This window comes from Dama dama, chromosome 30 (assembly GCF_033118175.1).
Source record: "Dama dama isolate Ldn47 chromosome 30, ASM3311817v1, whole genome shotgun sequence".
NCBI lineage: Eukaryota > Metazoa > Chordata > Mammalia > Artiodactyla > Cervidae > Dama > Dama dama.
In genome coordinates this window covers 86,852,412-86,873,892 of record NC_083710.1, presented here as the reverse complement: position 1 = coordinate 86,873,892, position 21,481 = coordinate 86,852,412, and the positions used below count along the sequence as shown (strand labels likewise).

Here is a 21,481-nt window from a genome sequence, read left to right as displayed (position 1 = left end):
GAGAGAAAATAGTAGTAAATGAAACAACTGACAATCTCGAAAATATACAAGCAGTTCATGCAGCTCAATACCAGAAAAATAAACGACCCAATCAAAAAATGGGTCAAAGAAAAACAGATATTTCTCTAAAAAAGATATACAGATGGCTAAAGAACACATGAAAAGATGCTCTACATCACTCATTATCAGAGAGATGCAAATCAAAATCACAATAAGGTACCATTTTATGTTGGTCAGAATGGCTGCTATCAAAAAAGTCTACAAACAACAAATGCTGGCGAGGGTGTGGAGAAGAGGGAACTCTCTTACACTGTTGGTGGGAATGCAAACTAGTATAGCCACTATGGAGAACAGTGTGGAGATTCCTTTAAAAACTGGATATAGAACTGCCATATGACCCAGCAATCCCACTCCTGGGCATACACACCGAGGAAACCAGAACTGAAAGAGACACATGTACCCCAACGTTCATCGCAGCACTGTTTCTAATAGCCAGGACATGGAAGCCACCTAGATGTCCATTGGCAGATGAATGGATAAGAAAGCCATGGTACATATACACAATGGAATATCACTCAGCCATTAAAAAGAACACATTTGAGTCAGTTCTAATGAGGTGGATGAAACTGGAGCCTATTATACAGAGTGAAGTAAGTCAGAAAGAAAAACATCAATACAGTATATTAACACATTTATATGGAATTTAGAAAGATGGTAATGACAACCCTATGTGCAAGACAGCAAAAGAAACACAAATATAAGGAACAGAGTTTTGGACTCTGGGAGAAGGTGAGGGCAGGATGATTTGAGAGAATAGCACTGAAACATGTGTATTACCATATGTGAAATAGGTGACCAGTCCAAGACTGATGCATGAAACAGGGCACTCAAAGCGGTGCACTGGGACAACCCAGAGGGATGGATGGGGAGGGAGGTGGGAGTGGGAAGGAAGCTTTGGAGCGGGGGACACACGTACACCCGTGGCTGATTCATGTCGATGCATGGCAAAAATCACCACAATATTGTAAAGTAACTAGCCTCCAATTAAAATAAATTAATTTTTTTAAAAAAAGGAAATAGGAAGTTGGGGTTTTAAATGATGATGAAAGACGGGCAACTGTAATTCAGATGAGGTTTTACTTGTAAAATCTTCGGAATGAGGACTAGAGATAAAAAGTGGGAGAAGAAAAAAATATAGAAGAAAAACTATAGATTATATGGAGGAGAGAAGACATTTTAAGTTCTTTATAGCTCTATGCTTCTCCTATCAATGAATATGCCCCGATCTGTCCTTGGAAAAATAAGGAAAGGGGGAAAAAAGGAGGGGAGCTTGCAGAAGATCTCAGCAATAGTGAGGAGAGAAGAGAGACAGAGATCCAAACCCTCCCCAAACGCTGGGTGTTGTAACCACTGACTCCCACACCACTGGTTAGGAAAGAAATGTTGCTTTGTGAATGATGCCTAAGAGATTTTTAAAGAAATACATTTCTATTTCCTGTCAATCATGTCAACTGTCTGATTCACTGCATACATGGTCTCTACTTGAAAATGTCCCAACATATCTCAGTAAATTGTTGCCCAAACCAATCACCACTGTGAAACTGTAACAAAAATCAACAACCAGTCTTTTTTTTCCCCTCTAAAACATACAAGAATTTACCAGCTTTAAAGAAAGAGTTCTCATTCATAATGTCTGTGACTTCTTTATAGCTGTGGTTGTTGATTTTGTTCATCACTCAGTCGTGTCTGACTCTTTGGGACCCCATGGACTGCAGCACCCAGGCTTCCCTGTACCTCACTATCTCCCAAGTTTGCCCAAGGGGCTTCTTTATAGAGGAGACTTCAGATGTCCACATTTTTCCTTCCCACACTGAAACAAGGTCTGAAAGTCAGTTACAGAAATCAAGACTTTCTGCCTTAAAATGTAACTGTACCTAGTTATTTTCATCCTGTCTGTTTATTCTAGTTCATATTTATTTCTAACACTACAAAGATAAAATCATGAATGATAGAAAAAATTTTACAAAATCGCTTGGTTGTTAAACTAAACAAGTCTACCTGTCACTTGAGTTGCTCTTCAATATAATTTTCCATTTTATCCCTGAAGAAAGTCTTGACATTAGACTTAATCTCCGTTGTCTGACAAAACACAAATTCGGAGATGGGAAGCACCTTCCTCAAGGTCCCACTGCTTGTATGCAGCAGATTTCGCTTTCAGCCTGAAATATTTTTTCCTCATGCATTTATGTTATTGAGATATAATCTACATAGCACAAAATATTCACACTTTCATGGTGTACAAGTCAGTGCTTTTTAGCACATTCACAAATGCATGTAACCATCTCATCTACTTCCAGAAAATTTCCATCATCTCCCTAAAGAAACCGCATATCCATTCAGAGGTACTTCCCATCTTCCCCTCACCCCGCTCATCCAACTAATAATGTACCTTCTGTCTCGATGCATTCGTTAATTCCAGGCATTTCTTTATAAATTCAGTATGTGGTCTTCTGTCTCTGACCTTCTTCACTCAACATAATGTTTGTAAGTTTCACCTTGTTTACGGCATGTGTCAGTCTTTAGGCCATACTTTAGATAGTAAGAAATCATTAGCTTCATACTTAAGACAGAAAACTGTGACTATTTGTATTAATTCCCTCATAGCTCAGTTGGTAAAGAATCCACCTGCAATGCAGGAGACCCTGGTTCGATTCCTGGGTCGGGAAGACCCGCTGGAGAAGGGATAGGCTACCCACCCCACTGTTCTTGGACTTCCCTTGTGGCTCAGCTGGTAAAGAATCCACCTGCAATGTGGGAGACCTGGGTTGGGAAGATCCCCTGGAGAAGGGAAAGGCTACCCACTCCAAGATTCTGGCCTGGAGAATTCCTTGGGGTCGCAAAGAATTGGACACGACTGAGCAACTTTCATTTCACTTCATTTGTATTAATATTCCCTACTTGAGGAAATTTAGCCATGATGATAGTTAACTGGAAATCTCTTGGTTTCGTTAGATAGCTATTGGTTTAGTTAGAAATATGGAATGTACTTAAAAATACCATCGTTGGTCTCATGATGAAGGGCTGAAATGGTAATGTTTAAAAACCAGAGGGTTTTCATGCCTAACTTATTTACAGTCCACAAGTATCTCTCAGTAAACACTGCTAGGCAGGCTCTGACTTCTGGCTGAGAGACGGGCTTAACGTTCCCTGAAAAGTGACGGGTGACTAGAGAAGATGATCAAGGAGGAAGACTGAGTCCTCGCGAGTGAGGTCGACGGCTTTGTGATCCGGGAGGAGGCACTCACAGCTTGCTGGGGAGGACAGGAAGGTCAGGGATGATCTCTTCATAAGGGTCCTCTTGGGCCAAGGTCTGCACACAGAGAGGCGCCTGCATTCTTCCTTCCCAGGCAGACTCGGCCTTCAGCAGCATTTCCTCAATCAACTCCGATGCGGCAACGTCTACAAGAAACCAGGAGGTGATCGGAGCCAGTGAGTGCTGACATCACAGGAAACCACTCCCTTTCAATGACCCTGCTACGCGTACTATGCTACGACTTATCAACACAGGAAGCAAAACGAAAAACATGAAAAGTCCATGGTGGGAATGCAATGGCAGAATCACCATTTTAAGACTACTCCATGGTACATCGGTGAGTGACATAGTTAATTACAAGTGAAAAGAACAAATATAAAAATAATATTCACGGAGTGGTCACGGGGAAAATTTGAAATCACTGAGAAGTTGGGCTTGACACAACTTAAAGTCGGTTTTCCTCCATGAGAATCTCCCTTCATCCTGGTGAATATGAAGTCAAAAGAGGGAAAGAGCTGTACCCTCCCAACAACTGGGCGCTTCTAAAACGTTCAGCAGGCATTCTACAGGCATTCTGCTAAGTCCGCAGATGCACAAATAAATACACTGTTGTGCCTTTTAAAAACAGTGGGCTTGGCCTCTCTCCATGGCCTAGTTTTCACTTCCAATAAGAAACAAAAATAATCATATTTCCCTACAAATCACACCTGAACAATGACATCCGAACATTCTCAGGCAGCACTATAGATGTGAGTTAATCAAATTTACGCTTGTTAGCAACTGAAACTGGAAATCAGTACATCCTGAAGAAAAAGTCACATTCATAACAATTAGGAACTGGATGCCCGCAGCTGCTCCTTTCGGACCCTCACAACTAAATTGTGTGACCTCCCGTGTCTGTGAACTTGAGTTACATGGCTTTATAGGCTGGGTGAAGTAACTCAGCTACTGCAAGAAGATATTTAAGCCAGGATTTGCTCAGCATTTGCTTTAGATTAAATCATTCCTGTGTAATGAGTAGGAGACAGCTCAGTGCCCTCATGTTGGGAGATTATTTCTGTACCGAGAAACAGTGCTATGTCAAACTGCTTTTATCCCCTAGATAATCTTTCATGTGTTCATTCCAAATTCAAAGAACACAAAATAGCAAGAATAGAACCTAGCAGTGATGAACTGACTTTTCTGTGCTCAGCTAAAATGGGTGTCTCGCTCACTGTCCTTTGCACTATTATCTAACTCCTCCCTCTTACAGTTGCGTGAGATGCCGTATGTTCTGTGACTGCTTGAAGCTTCTCACTGCCTTGAAGCCCTCTGTCCCTTGTGTGTGTGAGAAGTATTTTCATTCAATCAGCAAGTGTTTACTGAGAATCTATTATGCTCCCATCACGATGTCTCCTGTGATCAACACGGCATGGAAAACGGATCATGCGGATGCTAGACGCTGCGTGAGCGATGCAGGCAAAACTGCCTGAGACTCGTCAGACACGAGGCCCATGGCAGCCGGGGTGAGTCTAGACCAGCAGGTTAGTCACTCCCGGGCTCCGGGACTGTCACTGTCCATCGCCTTGGGGTGTCTCTTTTTTGGCAAGTTGACACTAGACCCGAAAGGTCAAAGTGTGACAGAGAGGGGTCCCTGCTGTCCAGGGTCAATCATATACACTATTCTCTGGGAAAAAATGCCAGAATTACGATCCTGAATAAACGTCACCTTCTATTGGAACTAGAGTTAACAGAGGACATGACTTGTATTTCCAATAGAAAAGTTTGGAAAAGGAATGGAAAAGCTAAAAGTTTCTATTTACTCTTTTAATATTTACCATTAAGCATATTTTTGGTAGATAATGGTAAGATTACTACCCTATTATTAATATTAACATGATTCTGAAGTTTGAAACTATTAAGCTATCTTACAGCTGTTAGTTAAGTCTTCAGTCTATTTTCAGCAAATAAGATGAATAAACATTAGACAATGATACTTAATTCCAATAAAATAACAAATACAGCATTCTGTCTTAAATTGGAGGTTTATCAGGTAATCACACTTCGCCTTGAGACACCCAAGGTGATCGACATGAAATAAGAATCTTCAGGCATGACAAGCTTTTAGGTCACCAGAGGAATAAAAATGAGAATAATAAGTATATTTATGTTATTCAGGTCAGTTATGACCTTCAAAAATTTCATATTATTTTGTTACTTTGGCTAGACTTTTCTCTTTATTACTTAGAACTTTTATTTTTTAATATACCAAAATACTTTATAGGTAGTAACATTGTCAAGTTTTAAAAATTAGAAAACTAATGTAGCACTCAGTTTTTAAAAGAGTGGCAAAAAGAACTCTAGAAAACTTCAAAAAGGTATTTATTAGAAAATAAGCAACATTAAGATTGTCAAAGTTTTAAATTAGGTTGGTAATGCTAGTCTCTATTGCCCGAAGTATAAATATTTGCACAGAAAGAAGAAAATACCATTACCACTTTAGAGTACCCTAAGGAACAAGCATGTATTTTAGAAAATACATTTTAAAGTAAGCAACAGTGCAAGAATCACTGCCCAGAAAATGTAAGGCCTCAAAAGCACGCTGCAATGAGCACAATGCAATGGTCCCTGTGAGCGCTAGCTGTCCTCTAACAGACTCCGTAACGGAGCAGCGCGCAGGAGCTGGTGACCCATGCTTGACTGGTGTGAGGCGTGAGGCGGGCGGTGTTTCACAGAACCTCCCAGGGGACACTGCCTCAGGCCGCAGCTGGGGTAGTGACGGGTCAGCCACGCCAGGACGATGGAAAGGGACCCGGTATGACGTCCACGGCTTACCCGAAGCCTTCTCCTCGTGGCAGTTCAGAAGGTGTGGATTTGCCTGATGCATCAAAAGCAGCTTCACCAGGTTCGCCTGAAACAGGAAAGGTAACTGACATAGTCACGATCATGCTGGCTACTTAGGATTCAGCAGCAAATTGTCCACAGTTACTATCCTCCAGGGGCACGGATGGAAGGAGAATGCATTAGCATAACCTACTGCCGCAAAGGTTTCTTACTCTCTGCTTCCAGTTCTTACTTTTTTTTTTTTTTAAATGACATTCAAACTGTTTCATCAATTAACACATTCAAATATAAGGGTTAAATCATTGAGGATTTGAAAAGGTTCACTTAACATTTCTCAGGTTTATTTTAGGGCATCGTTTGGGAGGGAATGGGGCCCCCCTGATGGCTCAGCGATAAGGAATCCACAAAAAAACTGGAGATGTAAGTTCTATCCCTGGGTCCGGAAGATCCCCTGGAGGAGGAACTGGCAACATACTCCAGTATTCTCACCTAGAAAATCCCATGGACAGAGTGGCCTGGCAGAAGACAGTCCATGGGGTCGCAGAGTTGGACCTGACTAAAGGGACTTAGCGCGCACACACACGGGAGGGTTTATACGTTACAGGTGCTTTGTTTTGGAGAAGGAAATGGCAACTCACTTCATTATCACTGGCTGGGGAACTCCATGGACAAAGGAGTCTGGTGGGCTACAGTCTATGGGGGTCACAAAAAAGAGTTATACGTGACTTAGCCACTAAACAAGGGCTTGAATTTAACAATTCATGAAAGTCACATTTCTCCTTTCTCTCCATCCATTACAGCACCAGGGCTGATATGAACCCAAGGTCCCACTGGACAGTTAGAAGCACTTCATCTCAAGTTATCAGAATAAAGCACCTTGATGAGAGATTAATATATATTTTAGAGTTTATTATAAAACACATGATACATACAAAGAGTATATATAATGGATATGCACCACTGAGAGAGCAAATAATGAAACAGAGTCCCATGCACTCAAGTTTTTAAAATGCCATTCACGGTATTTCTGTGTGTTCTTCTCCCAAATCACCCCTGTTCCTACTTCCCAGAGTTGGCCACTGTCGTGGATTTGGTGTTACCCAACCCCATGTTTACTTTGCATGGTTAGACCTTAGGGATGGGAGGACCCCAATCAACATGTCGCTTGGCTTCATCTGTTTTTGTCATTCACAGAAATGAAAGTCCTGATGTATGAATTCTTCTGTGTTTTACTTTCAAGAATGAATACTGCATTTCTGAGCATCCTTGGAGGTGATGGGTTTAACAAACCTTCATTCCTTGATTTGGCTGCACAGAATTGCATTGTATAAACATATCACCATTTAGCCACCTTCCTCTTAGCGGACATTCAAGCCACTGCAATCATTCATCTATAGTTACAAATAATGTTGTTATAAATACTCTAGTTTATATCTCTTGGTGTACGCCTTGTTCAAGATGGCGGTGGTGATAGGCTATGTGCAGAAATCTTCACTTGGCATTGGAGCTGTGAGCAAAGGGACTGTGCTCACCCCAAACTCCTCGCCCTCTGACAGAGAGAGCCCCATAAACCAGCCCTGCCCACCCCTCTCCATCCTCTGATCAGAGAATAAAGCTTCCACACAGGGGATTATAGTCAATATCCTATAATAGACCATAATGGAAAAGAATATTAACAATAGTAAACATGTATCACTGAATCACTCTGCTCTGCACCAGAAACTAAAACAGCATTGTAAATCAACTCTACATAAATTAAAAAAGAAAAAGAAGCTCCCCTTTGGTTCTGAACCCAGCTGCTCAACCTTGTTCTATTGGTGTGAGTGAAGCAGGCAGGAGGACCCTTTCTGGGACCAGATTAGAAAGGGTGAGTAACAACTTCTCAATAATATTCATCTCAATATATGCATATGGCTTACTGACCCATTTAGTTGGGTCTTCTTTAACTTTTATTATATTGTTTCATATTTATATTATATTGTTAAATAGTTTCTAATGTATAAATCTTACACACCTTTTGGAAAAAAGATTCCTATATATTTTATGCTTTTAATGAAATACTGTGAACAATCTTGATAAAATCATTTAATGGTTCTAGTTGTTTTTTTTTTTTTAATTTTGGGAGATTCCTTTGGAATTTTTATTCTTTCTTTTCCTAACTTTGTCCTTCCATTTCTTGGTTTATTATGTTGATTAGAAGGGGGCTGGCTTTTCTGGTCTGTGGCTCTGTTGTTTTTGCAACACTTGCGGGTCATTCTCCACCCATGCAAGAACTCTGTCCAAACATTCCCAAGTATTTCCCCACCCATTGCTTACTGATCTTGTTAGTGCTCTCATTAGAAAATGAACTACATTCTAAATAGTCTGTCCCCTTGCTAGCTTTCCCACAGGTCCATCCCAAATCAGGGTTTGGCTTTACAGAACATAAAATATAACAGTAACACTTAAATCATGTTACAGCAGACTGCTTCTATTTAGGGTTTATTTTTATTTCCAAATATACACAGTTTACTAAAGATATGGATGTTCTCTTGAAATCTGAAAAGATATAATTCATAGAGCAGAGTCCCAGGACATTAAAATGCGTATAGGAAAGAGTTTTGTTTTATATAAAAAATGTGAGAGATCTGCTTGCTTCTCAACCACAAGAAAGGAAGGGAGGTCAGCAGGAAAGGATCGGGGGGTGGAGAGAACTGAGTGGAGAGAGGGAGGAAGGGAAAGTGGAAGAGAAGAAAAGGAGAAAGGAAAGACAAAAATGCAAACCCGAGAATTAAGTAAGATCACTCATGATTTTCACAACTTTGAAAAAACAGCAGCACCTAAAGTCTGTCAGATTGTCAGAGAGTCTAACAATTACTCTGCATTTTCGAAATTCAATTCACTCTTCACAGAACTCCAGAGAGAAAACAAACCACCTCCCTCCACCTGTACCTGCAGAAAGCATTTAAGTCGTCAAAGCAAATGGCTTCCTACATGAAAATCTTTAAAAACAAAAAGCACTTCCATTTTATTTCAGGCTTGTAAAAACAAACATTCCTCTGTGGAATGAAGAAGCTTCTCACGCTTGGGGAATTCCATTCCTTTTTTTGAAAGTCAGTAATTCCCAAGCACTTCCAATTGAAAATCAGCGAGGCATGTTCCAGAACTAAATTAAGCAGGCCAGCGCTGATTTCACTTTCAGAGTAGTCTGGAACATGTGTGTTAACCTCGGGAAAGATCTTGGCAGTAAATGACTTCAATGCGAGTAGTAGAGTGTGGGACCAAACAAGGACGCACCTTCATTATTACATGAACTTTATGGTCACTGAAACTATCAAAGGGGGTAGTAAGGTGACTGACATTGTGGGTGCGTGTGCCTGAGTGTGTGTGTGTAAGGAGGCTCTACATGGCTGATAGGAAATGTACTATTTAAGCTGAAATTTAAATTCACACTGGCTATGGACTTTACTCATTCCTTGGATAATTATATTTTGGTTTGGATAAATTCACCAAAATTAATTCCTTGATGGTCATCTCAAGTGACTTCTTTAAAAAGTAAAAAAATAAAATGAGTGTTCAGAGACAGCCAAATTCCTAGCTCAGAAGCTAAAAGAGATTGTTTCACTTAATAAAGAGAAATTATAATGTTAATGTCTCTGGGAATTCAGAATTTACATATACCCTCCACTCACTGGCTCACATGCTACATCTTAATGAGTAAATGCATCCAACTCCGGACCATCTGAAAACCATCAGGTGAACAGACTCCTCGATGACCTCTTTAGACTGCTAGCATGTTTTGCCCTTCATGGAACTCCCCCTCCGTCATGTGCTGTTTCTCTGACTCATCCATCAAAAATTTCTGTGTCTAGCCCCACCTGCACGGGCTCAGATGTCTCCTGGATCGCCACCTGAACATGTCTCCCGTTGGCCCAGGAGTCTCATGGTGTGTGCTCACCCACCCTTTCTTCACACACGTGTTCAGTGACGTGCTGAGTCAGACAAGCATCGGCACAACTAGAACATTCACTGACTCTCGTTAATAAGTACTAACTGAGAGCTCCGTGCCAGCCCTCTGCAGACAAGGAACCAGCATGGCTCTCAGTTCTCCCAGACTGGACAGCGATGAGGACAGACGTTAGAGACATTTCTAACACGTGGTCACTGATGTGATGGGATGGATACAGGTGCTAGGTCGGGTGTGAGAGGGGGAATCTCACTGGGACCCAGGAAGGTAGGAAAGACAGTCAGTGAAGTGACTGCTCAGAGTCACGCGGCAGGACAGACACGGGTGAACCCGTCAACACTTCTAAGAAAAGCAAAGAACATGAAAAGGATGAACACGGTGGCCTATTCCAGAAATTAAAAGAAGTTCAGTATCACTGTATCCTCCAACCTGGTGGGGAAGAATCATGCTGGATAATTAAGCAGAACTCCTGGCACATGGGGACTCATGAACTGTTACAGAATAGGTATTTTATGTCACCAGCCATGGAAAGGATGGTGGATTGAATACTTTGATTATATTTCCACGTAGAAATCTCGCTGTAGCCCCACTGCTGAGAGTGGAGTGGGTGAGAACCAGGGGACTCTGCTAGGAGGCTGATGGGTTAATCCGGACACCACCATGCTGATCACGCGGTGAGGGCAGACCGCCGAGGATGCAGGGATTGGTCGGCCGTGGTGGTGACTCAGGCAGCTCGAAGCTATTCACCAGGGAGGAGTCTGCGGTCACACTGGTTTCTCAGTTACAAGACGGGCAGGAAAATGACCACGCCCAGGATTGTGGTAAGAAAATGACGAAGCACAGAGGGAGGGACAGACAGGGGATGGGAGAAGAAGAGGGAAATTCTCTTTGTGCCAAAGCTGAGGTTGAGGACAGGCTGACAGAGACAACCCACTGGGTAGCGGTCCTCATGGGCCGCGAAACTCAAGAGAGGGCTTTGGGGGCCGTGATCTTGGAGAGTATTTGAAGCTGCAAGTGTGAGATTCTCTGAAGACATGTAAACGCTGAGAGACAGGGAACCTAGGATGCACCACTGAGTTGATCTATATTTGATGCTCAGAGTGGTAGGATGAAAACCAGAGAGCGTTTTCAGATTTTTCCAATGGAAAAGGAAATACCAAAAGTAAAAAAAAACTCTGAATGTGTCTCAATTCTTACGTAATTAGGTAAAACATATTTGAGAATATAAATAACTCCTTTGACAATCAAGATACTCAGATGTGTGATACAAATACTTTTTTGAAGGGAAGGAGATTTGGATATAACATTTGTATGATTATTTTATCTTTTCTTTCAGGATTGCCAATCCTATTATAAACACTAAAAATATGTACAAAGCTAGAAGCAAATTCCATTTTATGTACAACTCATAAAGACTGTAAAATCAAAGGACTTATTGCTAGCATAACTTATTCAGTTCCTAGTTTTAGACAAGAATAGGCATCTATTATTTTTCTCACTGGAAAAGTTAAAATATTTATAAACGCAAGTTTTAAAATACGTATACATGTCAGTTATAAATCCCAGTACACACGTCAATTATAAATATTTTTATAAATTATGGACTGCTTTCTCCATAAAGGTATTTATATTTGTAAGACTTTTATAAGAAACTGAAGTTGCTATGAACATCTGTAAAAATGTCATTAGTCTCTCCAAAATATGAGGCTTTCTAAAACATTTTTCCACTCAACTGAGATGTATTTATTTACTTCTTTAGAGAGTTATAAATCTCCTAGGTATATAAACTGATATCCAGATAATAACTCTTTTGAAGTATCATTCCCAAAATGAATATTAAATGGTATTTTTATGGGTGAACAAGTTTTTAAAATATCATATGGTTATTTTCTTGACAAAATAATCAAGATGCAATCTGCTCAGAATCCTCTATTAACATAAATCTCAGTCACTTCTTGGATCTAAATCAAGGAAGAGTATTTTGCGTTTGGAGTTTTCTATTCTAATAGAAAAGCCCTGCTCTACGACTCAGGGCCAGTGCTCAGCTTCTGGTTCTGGGCTGATAGATCCAGCCATTCAAGTGCTTCAGTGACTCTGCTGGACACCATGAAAGCACACGGGGAACTCAGATAAACTCTGCTGTGTTGGGTCTTATCTTCTGGGGGTGATTCCATTCGCGTAAGTTAATGGAATAAAATGGAAAAGACAGATGATCGGCAGACCCTATCCTTAGTATCAAAATGTTTAAGGATTTAGAAAATTCTGAATCAATGGTAAGTCATTTTCCAGAGATGCAGAAGATAAAGGTGAGATGCCTTTGTTTAAAATCTGCCTCATGTGCACACCGTGAATGGCTACTTTTGGAGAACTTTGGGCTGGACATCTGTGTGAAGCTAGCAGCTGGATCAGTTGACTTGGACACTGGCTCCCTGACTGTCTGGTACATTTGCCTCCATAGTCCTCCCCAATCTTCTGAGCTAGGTAACCAAAAGTGGATGGTTCTCATTGATCAAAGACCCTGGCTGGGGCCAGGCTCTAGGCAGGGAGAATCAATGAGTCTGGTTAGGCTCACACGGCCAATGAGTGGTGGAAGGTGCCCAGAGCCAGTGAGAGGCCCCAGAAATCCTCAGAATGAAGCTGGTTTAATCCCTGAGATGTGCAGAATGACCTGCAAGTATGCTGGGATGCGGAGGAGTGTCTGAAAAATAGAAGGAAAAATAGGAATCCCCAAAGAGAGAAATATGTTTTATAAAAGTTGGGGTCAGATATTGTGCAGCTGGTTTGGGGGGGAAAATGCAGCAATTGTAAAGCATTTCTTAATTCATTTATTGTCATTGTTCAGTTGCTCAGTCATGTCTGACTCTGCAACCCCATGGACTGCAGGACGCCAGGCTTCCCTGTCTTTCACCATCTCAGTAGGTGATGCCATCCAACCACCTATCCTCTGTCATTCGCTTCTCCTCCCACCTTCAATTTTCCCCAGCATCAGGGTCTTTTCTAATGAGCTGGCTCTTTGCATCAGGTTGCCAAAGTATTGGAGCTTTAGCTCCAGCATCAGTCCTTCCAATAAATACCCAGGACTGATTCCCTTTAGGATGAACTGGTTGGATCTCCTTGCAGTCCAAGGGATCTCAAGAGTCTTCTCCAACACCACAGTCCAAAAGCACCAATTCTTTGGCGCTCAGCCTTCCTTATGGTCCTACTCTCACATCCATATGTGAGTACTGGAAAAACCACAACTTTGACTATATAGACCTTGTTGGCAAAGTAATGTCTCTGTTTTATAATATGCTGTCTAGGTTTGTCAGAGCTTTTCTTCCAAGGAGCAAGTGTCTTTTAATTTCATGGCTGCAATCACCATCTGCAGTGATTTTGGAGCTCAATAAAATAAAGTTTGTCACTTTTTCCATTGTTTCCCCATCTATTTGCCATAAGGTGATGGGACCGGATGCCATGATCTTAGGTTTTTGAATGTTGAACTTTAAGCCAGCTTTTCACTTTCCTCTTTCATCTTCAAGAGGCTCTTTAGCTCAGCTTCAGTTTCTGCCGTAAGGGCAGTGTCACCTGCATATCTTTGGTTATTGCTATTTCCCCCGGCAGGCTTGATTCTAGCTTGTGCTTCATCCAGCCCAGCATTTCACATGATGTACTCGGCATAAAAGTTAAATAAGCAGGGTAACGATATACCGCCTTGAGGTACTCCTTTCCCAATTTGGAACCAGTCCGTTGTTCCATGTCTGGTTCTAACTGTTGCTTTTTGACATGCAGGTTTCTCAGGAGGTAAGTAAGGTGGTCTTATACTCCCACCTCTTTAAGAATTTTCCACAGTTTGTTGTGATCCACATAGTCAAAGGCTTTAGCATAGTCAATGAAGCAGAAGTAGATGTTTTTCTGAAATTCTCTTGCTCTTTCTATGATCCAACAGATGTTGGCAATTTGATCTGTGGCTCCTCTGCCTTTTCTAAATCCAGCTTGAACATCTGGAAGTTCTCGTTGTCGTCATTCAGTTAGAGCCAGACGTCCTGGAGTACAAAGTCAAGTGGGCCTTAGGAAGTATCACTACAAACAAAGTTAGTAGAAGTGATGGAATTCCAGTTGAGCTATTTCTAATCCTAAAAGATGATGCTGTTAAAGTGCTGCACTCAATATGCCAGCAAATTTGGAAAACTCGGCAGTGGCCACAAGACTGGGAAAGGTCAGTTTTCATTCCAATCCCAAAGAAAAGCAGTACCAAAGAATGTTTAAATTATTGCACAATTGCACTCATTTTACATGCTAGCAAAGTGATGCTCAAAATTCTCCGAGTCAGGCTTCAACAGTACGTGAGCCAAGAACTTAATTCTTTTACCATTAATCATGAATAAATGGTGAGCGTTAGAAATGTAGCACACACAAGGGAAATACAGTAACAATAACGTTCATCTTAATTACTCTTCCTTTTGTAAACTACATGCAAATGTTGAATCATATTTCCCACAGAAGTTCATGACTATGTTTCTCTAGGCTGAAAACATAGATCTAGAAAACCTAATGTTCGGGAAGCTTGTGGAATATGACAGGCAAGGGGGTGGAATTCTGACGTCCTCCAATGTTCTGTGCCTGATTCATCCATGACTCTTCTACCTGTTGACTTTTGTGTGACAACAATTACAGGAAGTTTTGTGAACGAAGCGGCACTCATATTGGGCTTATAGGTCTTACACCAAGCTCTACAAGTCTTCCAGAAATAAGCATTTTTTTTAAAAAACAGAAGTGGTTGTTTTAAAACATACCAGCTCAGACTGACTTCTTACTGGTCCTCCCTGCTAACTGAAATAAACCCGGGAAAAAGCAAGCAACCCCAGAAGAACTCTGACAAGTGGAAGAAGGAAGGCTTAGCGCCTGTGGAAGCAGGGAACCGCAGAGAGGCAGGGCGGTCTGAGTCCTCACACGCAGCCGAGGAGGACACCTCTGGGCCCGCTGCTGCCAGCCCAACCCAGTAATGGAGCTGGGGGGCAGGGACATGCTTCCCACCTCTTTCAAACTGTATCTCCCTGACAACGTCAGGTGGAGCCAGCACCACGACCCTGTGAACAGTAAGTGCCAGGGGAGGCACTCTTATCCAGTGAGACTGATACGCTGCACCCCCCTCCATGAGAGACAAGGGTGGCTGGGGGAGGGGTCTTGCCAGCAGAGGGCTCACAATCAAAAGCCCCCAGCCCTGGAAGTCTGCTATCTCCATAGAGATTCTCCTACCCTACCCAGAGACTTGGGCAGCTTGGCCCAAGGAAACACCTTCCATCCCTCCTGGGGCACCGGAAAGAAACCGGCAAGAACCCCAGGGACCCAGGTAAACCAAGCATACTGAAATAATGCCTTGAAGGATCTGAAAACTAAACCATCACTGGGCCCACCTCCCACTCAAGTAGACCACAACCCGGATGCTAAAGCCGAAGAGAGCGCTGCTGCTGCTACTAAGGCAGTCGTGTCCGACTCTGTGCGACCCCATGGACTGCAGCCCACCAGGTTCCCTGTCCCTGGGAGTCTCCAGGCAAGAACACTGGAGTGGGTTGCCATTTCCTTCTCCAATGCATGAAAGTGAAAAGTGAAAGTGAAGTTGCTCAGTCGTGTCTGACTCTGTGCAGCCCCATAGATGGCAGCCTACCAGGCTCCCCGTCCCTGGGATTCTCCAGGCAAGAACACTGGAGGGGGTTGCCATTTCCTTCTCCAATGCATGAAAGTGAAAAGTGAAAGTGAAGTCGCTCAGTCGTGTCCGACTCTGTGCAATCCCATGGACTGCAGCCTACCAGGCTCCTCCGTCCATGGGATTTTCCAGGCAAGAGTACTGGGGTGGGGTGCCATTATCTTCCCCGTGAACAGAGCTACTGTTTGCTAAGACAGAAGATTTCCATAGGGCCAAGATTCTCCTAACAAAACAGTCAAAATGTCCAAGAAACAACTAAAAACCACTCATCCTAGTCAAATAAAAATCAGAAGAGCACACCTTGATTGACAAAAGACAATCGGCTGACAGCAAAATCAAGATGAAGCAGGCTGAAATTATTCGATGATGATTTTAAAGCAGCCATCGTAAGAATGCTTCAACAAGCAATTATAGATTCTCTTGAATTGTAAAACAGAACAACCCTTCAAAGACACAGAAGTTATAAGAAAGAACCAAAGAGAAATCGCAGAACTGAAAAATATCATAGCAAACAGAATATATCAACTCATACCAAATATTTCATTTTACCTGAAGGCAAATAAAACACAAAAACACAGTGAGTTCTGATAAAACCATTTAAATGTCTAATAACAGACCTATCAATAATGACATGACTTTAATTTTTTTTTTTTTGTTAAATCTAGGCCTGTTCCTCCAGAGTTGATAATCTTATGAAAGTGGTTAAGGGAACCAATCAGTTACTGTGAAATGCCGCCTGACCCAAAATCTAAAAGTCCTGTCAGCCAAAGTGAAAAACTGGATCAAACGATGCATTCAAGTTTGCGCAGTGCTCTGCTTCATTTCACCACTTTCAATTTAGTTTCTTCTGGAAGCAATCTCCAACTACCTTGGGCACATTTGGATAATTCACTCACCATCACCTCTTCAGCACAAGCCATTAAGTTGTGTCCAAGGAAACAGTACTAGCTTATAAGTTCACGTCTCTATTTTCACAGAACTTCTCCCCTAGCGTATCCTGGGATGCCGCTGTGCTTGGGTGGATTACTGATATATTGATGGTGTTGTTTTGATGCCCCAGGACTCCTGTGATCTTGAGAGACCTGGAAAGCCAGAACTCTGAGGCCAATGGTTTTAGCTACCTCTAGCCTCAGCTCCTCAACACAGTCATTCACGTACACACACAAGCTTGTGAGAAGCACAGACTTGTGTTACAAACAGCATGATAAAAGTGTTTGTTGAATGAATGAATTTTTTTCTACAGGAAATGTTGTCAAAGCAAACTGTGTTCCTACTACTTTGGAAGAAGCATATCCCCAAGTAATATACTTTTCCTAAGATGCTTGAGATACAAATGATTTCCGTGTTTTCAACAACTGGATGATTCAACTTGTATGATACATATTCTACACATTGGCTAGTATCTAAGGGATTTAACTTACTATAAATTCAGTGAGTGACATAGTTTACACCAAACTAATGCTTGGACATCAACAAGTTTAGCTCAAATCTTCATATGTATGTAACCTAAGTTATATTTTATACTATTAATACTAAGACTTTCCCTAACACAACATAATATATATTTTTAAAAAAATCAACTTTAACATTAATAAATTATTATGAATACCTTAATCACATTCACTCACATAAATTAAAATTGTATTTCTTCTTCATAGTATGTCATAACCTAGTGAGAAGTTAGTTTGTGCAATAGTAACTCAAGATATATTAGCTATAGAGAATCAATTGAGAATCAATCAACTGAGAGTCAATTCAGAGAAAGAACTATGCTATCATCCTTCATTTGTTACAATGAAATATAATTTACTAAGGAAAATTAAATATAAAATGTAATTTTGCTTTAAATCTACTAACTGCAGAAAACAAACACAATCATTATAGACTCATGAAACCTGTACACTGAAAAGGACTATATAGTGTTAAAAAAATAGTATTAAGACCATTCTATAAAGACTGTTTCTGGTTTTGACTATTTCTCCAATGAGTCTGAGTACATTATGCAGAGTGCTGAGGAATGAAGGTTATGAAAGCTCCCTTGGAAAGTAAATGTTTTCTTTCAACCAAAAACATATCTCCTCAGTAAAACAATCCCATTAAAAGTCAAGTTACATCATGCCAGCACACATTTTGAAAAAAGTTAAATATGAAATGATGCAGTGATCATAAGATAATTTTTAAAAATGAATTCAGGGCATTCATTACGTTACCTGGCCATACTTTGCTGCCAAGTGAAGCGGGGTCCAGCACTCATCATCTGCAGCGTTGAGGTCCCCACCATGTTCCAGGAGAAGGGACACTACTTCCTTGTAGCCACTGGCACACGCCATGTGCAACTGCGACAGAAATACACTTTGTCATTTAATGTGAAAGAGCAGTGACAGCAATGTAGTTTACTTGGTGGTTTAGAGAGATGCATTTAATGAAGTATTGGAGCTAAAACACAAAGACGTTTAAAAACGAAGTTATATATAATTGCATTTATTTGTACAAGTGGACATCATTGTTCTTTGGAAAAACAAAGCTTACGGGTTAAATGTTATTCCCTGACTCTGACAACATGCATTTTTTCATGTAATCGTTTCCCTCTCCAGTGCTCCTTTCTACTACTATGATCTGAATATTTTCAAACACAAAATAAAATATTTAGGTACATTATCCCTTCTTTTTTTTTTAATTTACTTTTAATTGAAGGGTAATTACTTTACAATGTCGTGATGGTTTCTGCCATACATCAGCAGGGATCAGCCATAGGTACATACATGTCCTCTCCTTCTTCAGCCTCCCTCCCACTTCCCACCCCAAATCACCCCTCTAGTGTGTCATAGCACTGGTTTGAACTCCCTGAGAAACACAGCAAACTCCCACTGGCTACCTGTTTTACACGTGGTAATGCATGTGACTCCATGCTGCTCTCACATTTCTTCCACCCTCTCCTTCCCACACTGTGTCCACAGCCGTTCTCTATGTCTGCATCTGCATTCAGTTCAGTTCAGTTCAGTCACTCAGTCGCGTCCAGCTTTTTATGACCCCATGGACTGCAGCACGCCAGGCTCCCTTGTCTGTCACCAACTCCTGAAGCCTGCTCAAACTCATGTCCACTGAGTCAGTGATGCCATCCAACCATCTCATCCTCTGTAGTCCCCTTCTCCTCCTACCTTCCCAGCATCAGGGTCTTTTCCAATGAGTCTGTTCTTCACATCAGGTGGCCAAAGTATTGGAGCTTCAGCTTCAGCTTCAGCATCAGTCCTTCCAATGAATATTCAGGACTGATCTCCTTTAGGATGGACTGGTTATCCATCCAGTCCCTTGGACTGGATATCCTTGCAGTCCAAGGGACTCTCAAGAGTCTTCTCCAACACCACAGTTCAAAAGCATCAATTCTTCTGCGCTCAGCTTTCTTTATCGTCCAACTCTCACATCCATACATGACCACTGGAAAAACCATAACTTTGACTACATGGACCTTTGTTGGCGAAGTAATGTCTCTGCTTTTTAATATGCTGTCTAGGTTGGTCATAACTTTTCTACCAAGGAGCAAGTGTCTTTTAATTTCACGGCTGCAGTCACCATCTGCAATGATTTTGGAGCCCAAAAGAATAAAGCATCTCCATTGCTGCCCTGTAAATGGGTTCATCGGTACCATCTTTCTAGATTACATATATATATATATATATATATGCAATATATGCATACATGCATATATATATATATATATATATATATATAATTAACATGTTATTTTTCTCTTTCTGACTCACTTGACTGTGTATAATAGGCTCTAGGTTCATCCACCTCATTAGAACCAACTCAAGTGTGTCCCTAAAAATGCTGATTAATATTCCATTATATATATGTACCACAGCTTCTTTATCCATTCATTTACCAATGGACATCTAGGTTGCTTCCACATCCTAGTTATTGTAAACAGTGCTGCAATGAACATTGGGATACATGTTGTCTTTTTCAATTATGGTTTTCTCAGAGAATATGCCCAGTAGTAGGATTGTTGGGTCATATGGTAGCTTTATTCCTAGTTGTTGTTTTTTTTTTTTAAATATCTCCATACTGTTCTCCACAGTGGCTGTATTAGTTTACATTACAACCAACAGTGCAAGAGAATTCCCTTTCTTCCCACCCTCTCCGGCATTACTAACAATTTCCCCCTTTTATGTCTGTTAGCATTTGCCTTCTGTATTGAGGTTCTCTTACATTGGGTGCATAAATATTTAAAATTGTTATGCATTTCCCTTGGATTGATCCCTTGCTCATTATGTAGTGTCCTTCCTTATCTCTTGTCATATTTTTTTAATGTCTATTTTTGCTTGATATGAGAATGGCTACTCCAGCTTTGATTTCCATTTGCATGGAATATCTTTTTCCATCCTCTCACTTTCAGCCTGTACATGTCTCTACGTCTGAAGTGGGTCTCTTGTAGACAGCATATGTATGAGCTTTGTTTTTATATCCATTCAGCCAGTCTGCGTCTTTTGGTTGGAGTGTTTAATCCACTTACATTTAAAGTGATTATGAGTATCTATGTTCCTGTTGGATTTCCTTAATTGCTTTGGGTTTGTTTTTGTAGGTCTTTTCTTTTTGTTGTGTCTACAGAAGTCACTTTAACACTTGTTGTAAAGCTGGTTTGGAGGTGCTAAATTCCCTTAGCTTTTGCTTGTCTGTAAAGCTTTTATTTCTCCATCAATTCTGAATGAGATCCTTGCCAAGTAGAGTAACCTTGATTGTAGGTTTTTCCCTTTCAGTACTTTAAATATATCCTGCCATTCCCTTCTGCCCTACAGAGTCTCTGCTGGAAGATCAGCTGTTAATCACGTGGGGTGTCCCTTGTATGCTACTTGCTGCTTTCCTCTTGCTGCTTTTAACATTTTTCCTTTGTGTTTGACCTTTGTTAGTTTGATTAGTGTGTATCTCAACATGCTGCTGCTTTATCCTGCATGGGACTCTCTGCGCTTCTTGAACTTTATTATTTCCTTTTCCATGTTAGGGAAGTTTTCAACTATAATCCCTTCAAAAAATCCCTCAGACGCTTTCTCTTTCTCTTCTTTTTCTGGGACCCCTATAATTTGAATGTTGGTATGTTTAATACTGTTCCAGAGGTCTCTGAGAGTATCCTAAATTATCTTCATTCTTTTTCTTTATTCTGTTTGTTAGCAGTTATTTCCACCATTCGATCTTCCAGCTCATTTATCTGTTTTCCGCCTCATTTACTCTATTGACTTCTTCTGAAGTTTCTTTAATTTCAGTAATTGTGTTGTTTGACATTGTTTATTCTGTATTTCTCCTAGGTCATCATTATATATGTTAAATAATTCTTGCATTTTTTCCTACCTATTTTTCAGATTTTGTATCATCTTTACTACCATTATCCAGAATTCTTTTTCAGGTAGTTTGCATTTATTTGGTCTTATGAATTTTTAACCTTGTTTCTTCATTTGAGCAATATGTCTCTGTCTCTTCACCTTTTTTCTAACTTCCTGTGTTTGAGGTCTCCTCTTCCCAGGTTTTAGAGCCGTGTTTCTTCTTCCTTTCGGTCTCTGCCCTTGGTGGGTGAGGGTGGCCCAGCCGTCTCTGTAGGCGTCATGTTGGGAGGGACTTGTGCCCGCACTCTGGTGGGAGGAGGCGAGTTTGCCCTCTGATGGGCAGGGCTGTGGGGTGCTGTGTGGTGGGGTGCCTGCGGGAAGCCTGTCTGCTGAGTCTG

The 21,481-nt window shown here is 41.1% G+C and overlaps 1 protein-coding gene across 2 annotated transcripts in view; it reads right to left on the bottom strand.

Annotated features, from left to right (window-relative positions):
* The window catches only part of MYO16 (myosin XVI), a 505,809-nt gene that overhangs the window by 274,638 nt on the left and 209,690 nt on the right, over window positions 1-21,481 (bottom strand). For both annotated transcript variants that reach the window (XM_061133099.1, XM_061133100.1), the window contains 3 exons: window positions 17,976-18,101; window positions 6,128-6,203; window positions 3,306-3,459 (listed from right to left, as the gene is read on the bottom strand). In XM_061133099.1, coding sequence (XP_060989082.1) covers window positions 3,306-3,459; window positions 6,128-6,203; window positions 17,976-18,101 — 356 coding nt within the window. The remainder of the gene's footprint in view (window positions 1-3,305; window positions 3,460-6,127; window positions 6,204-17,975; window positions 18,102-21,481) is intronic.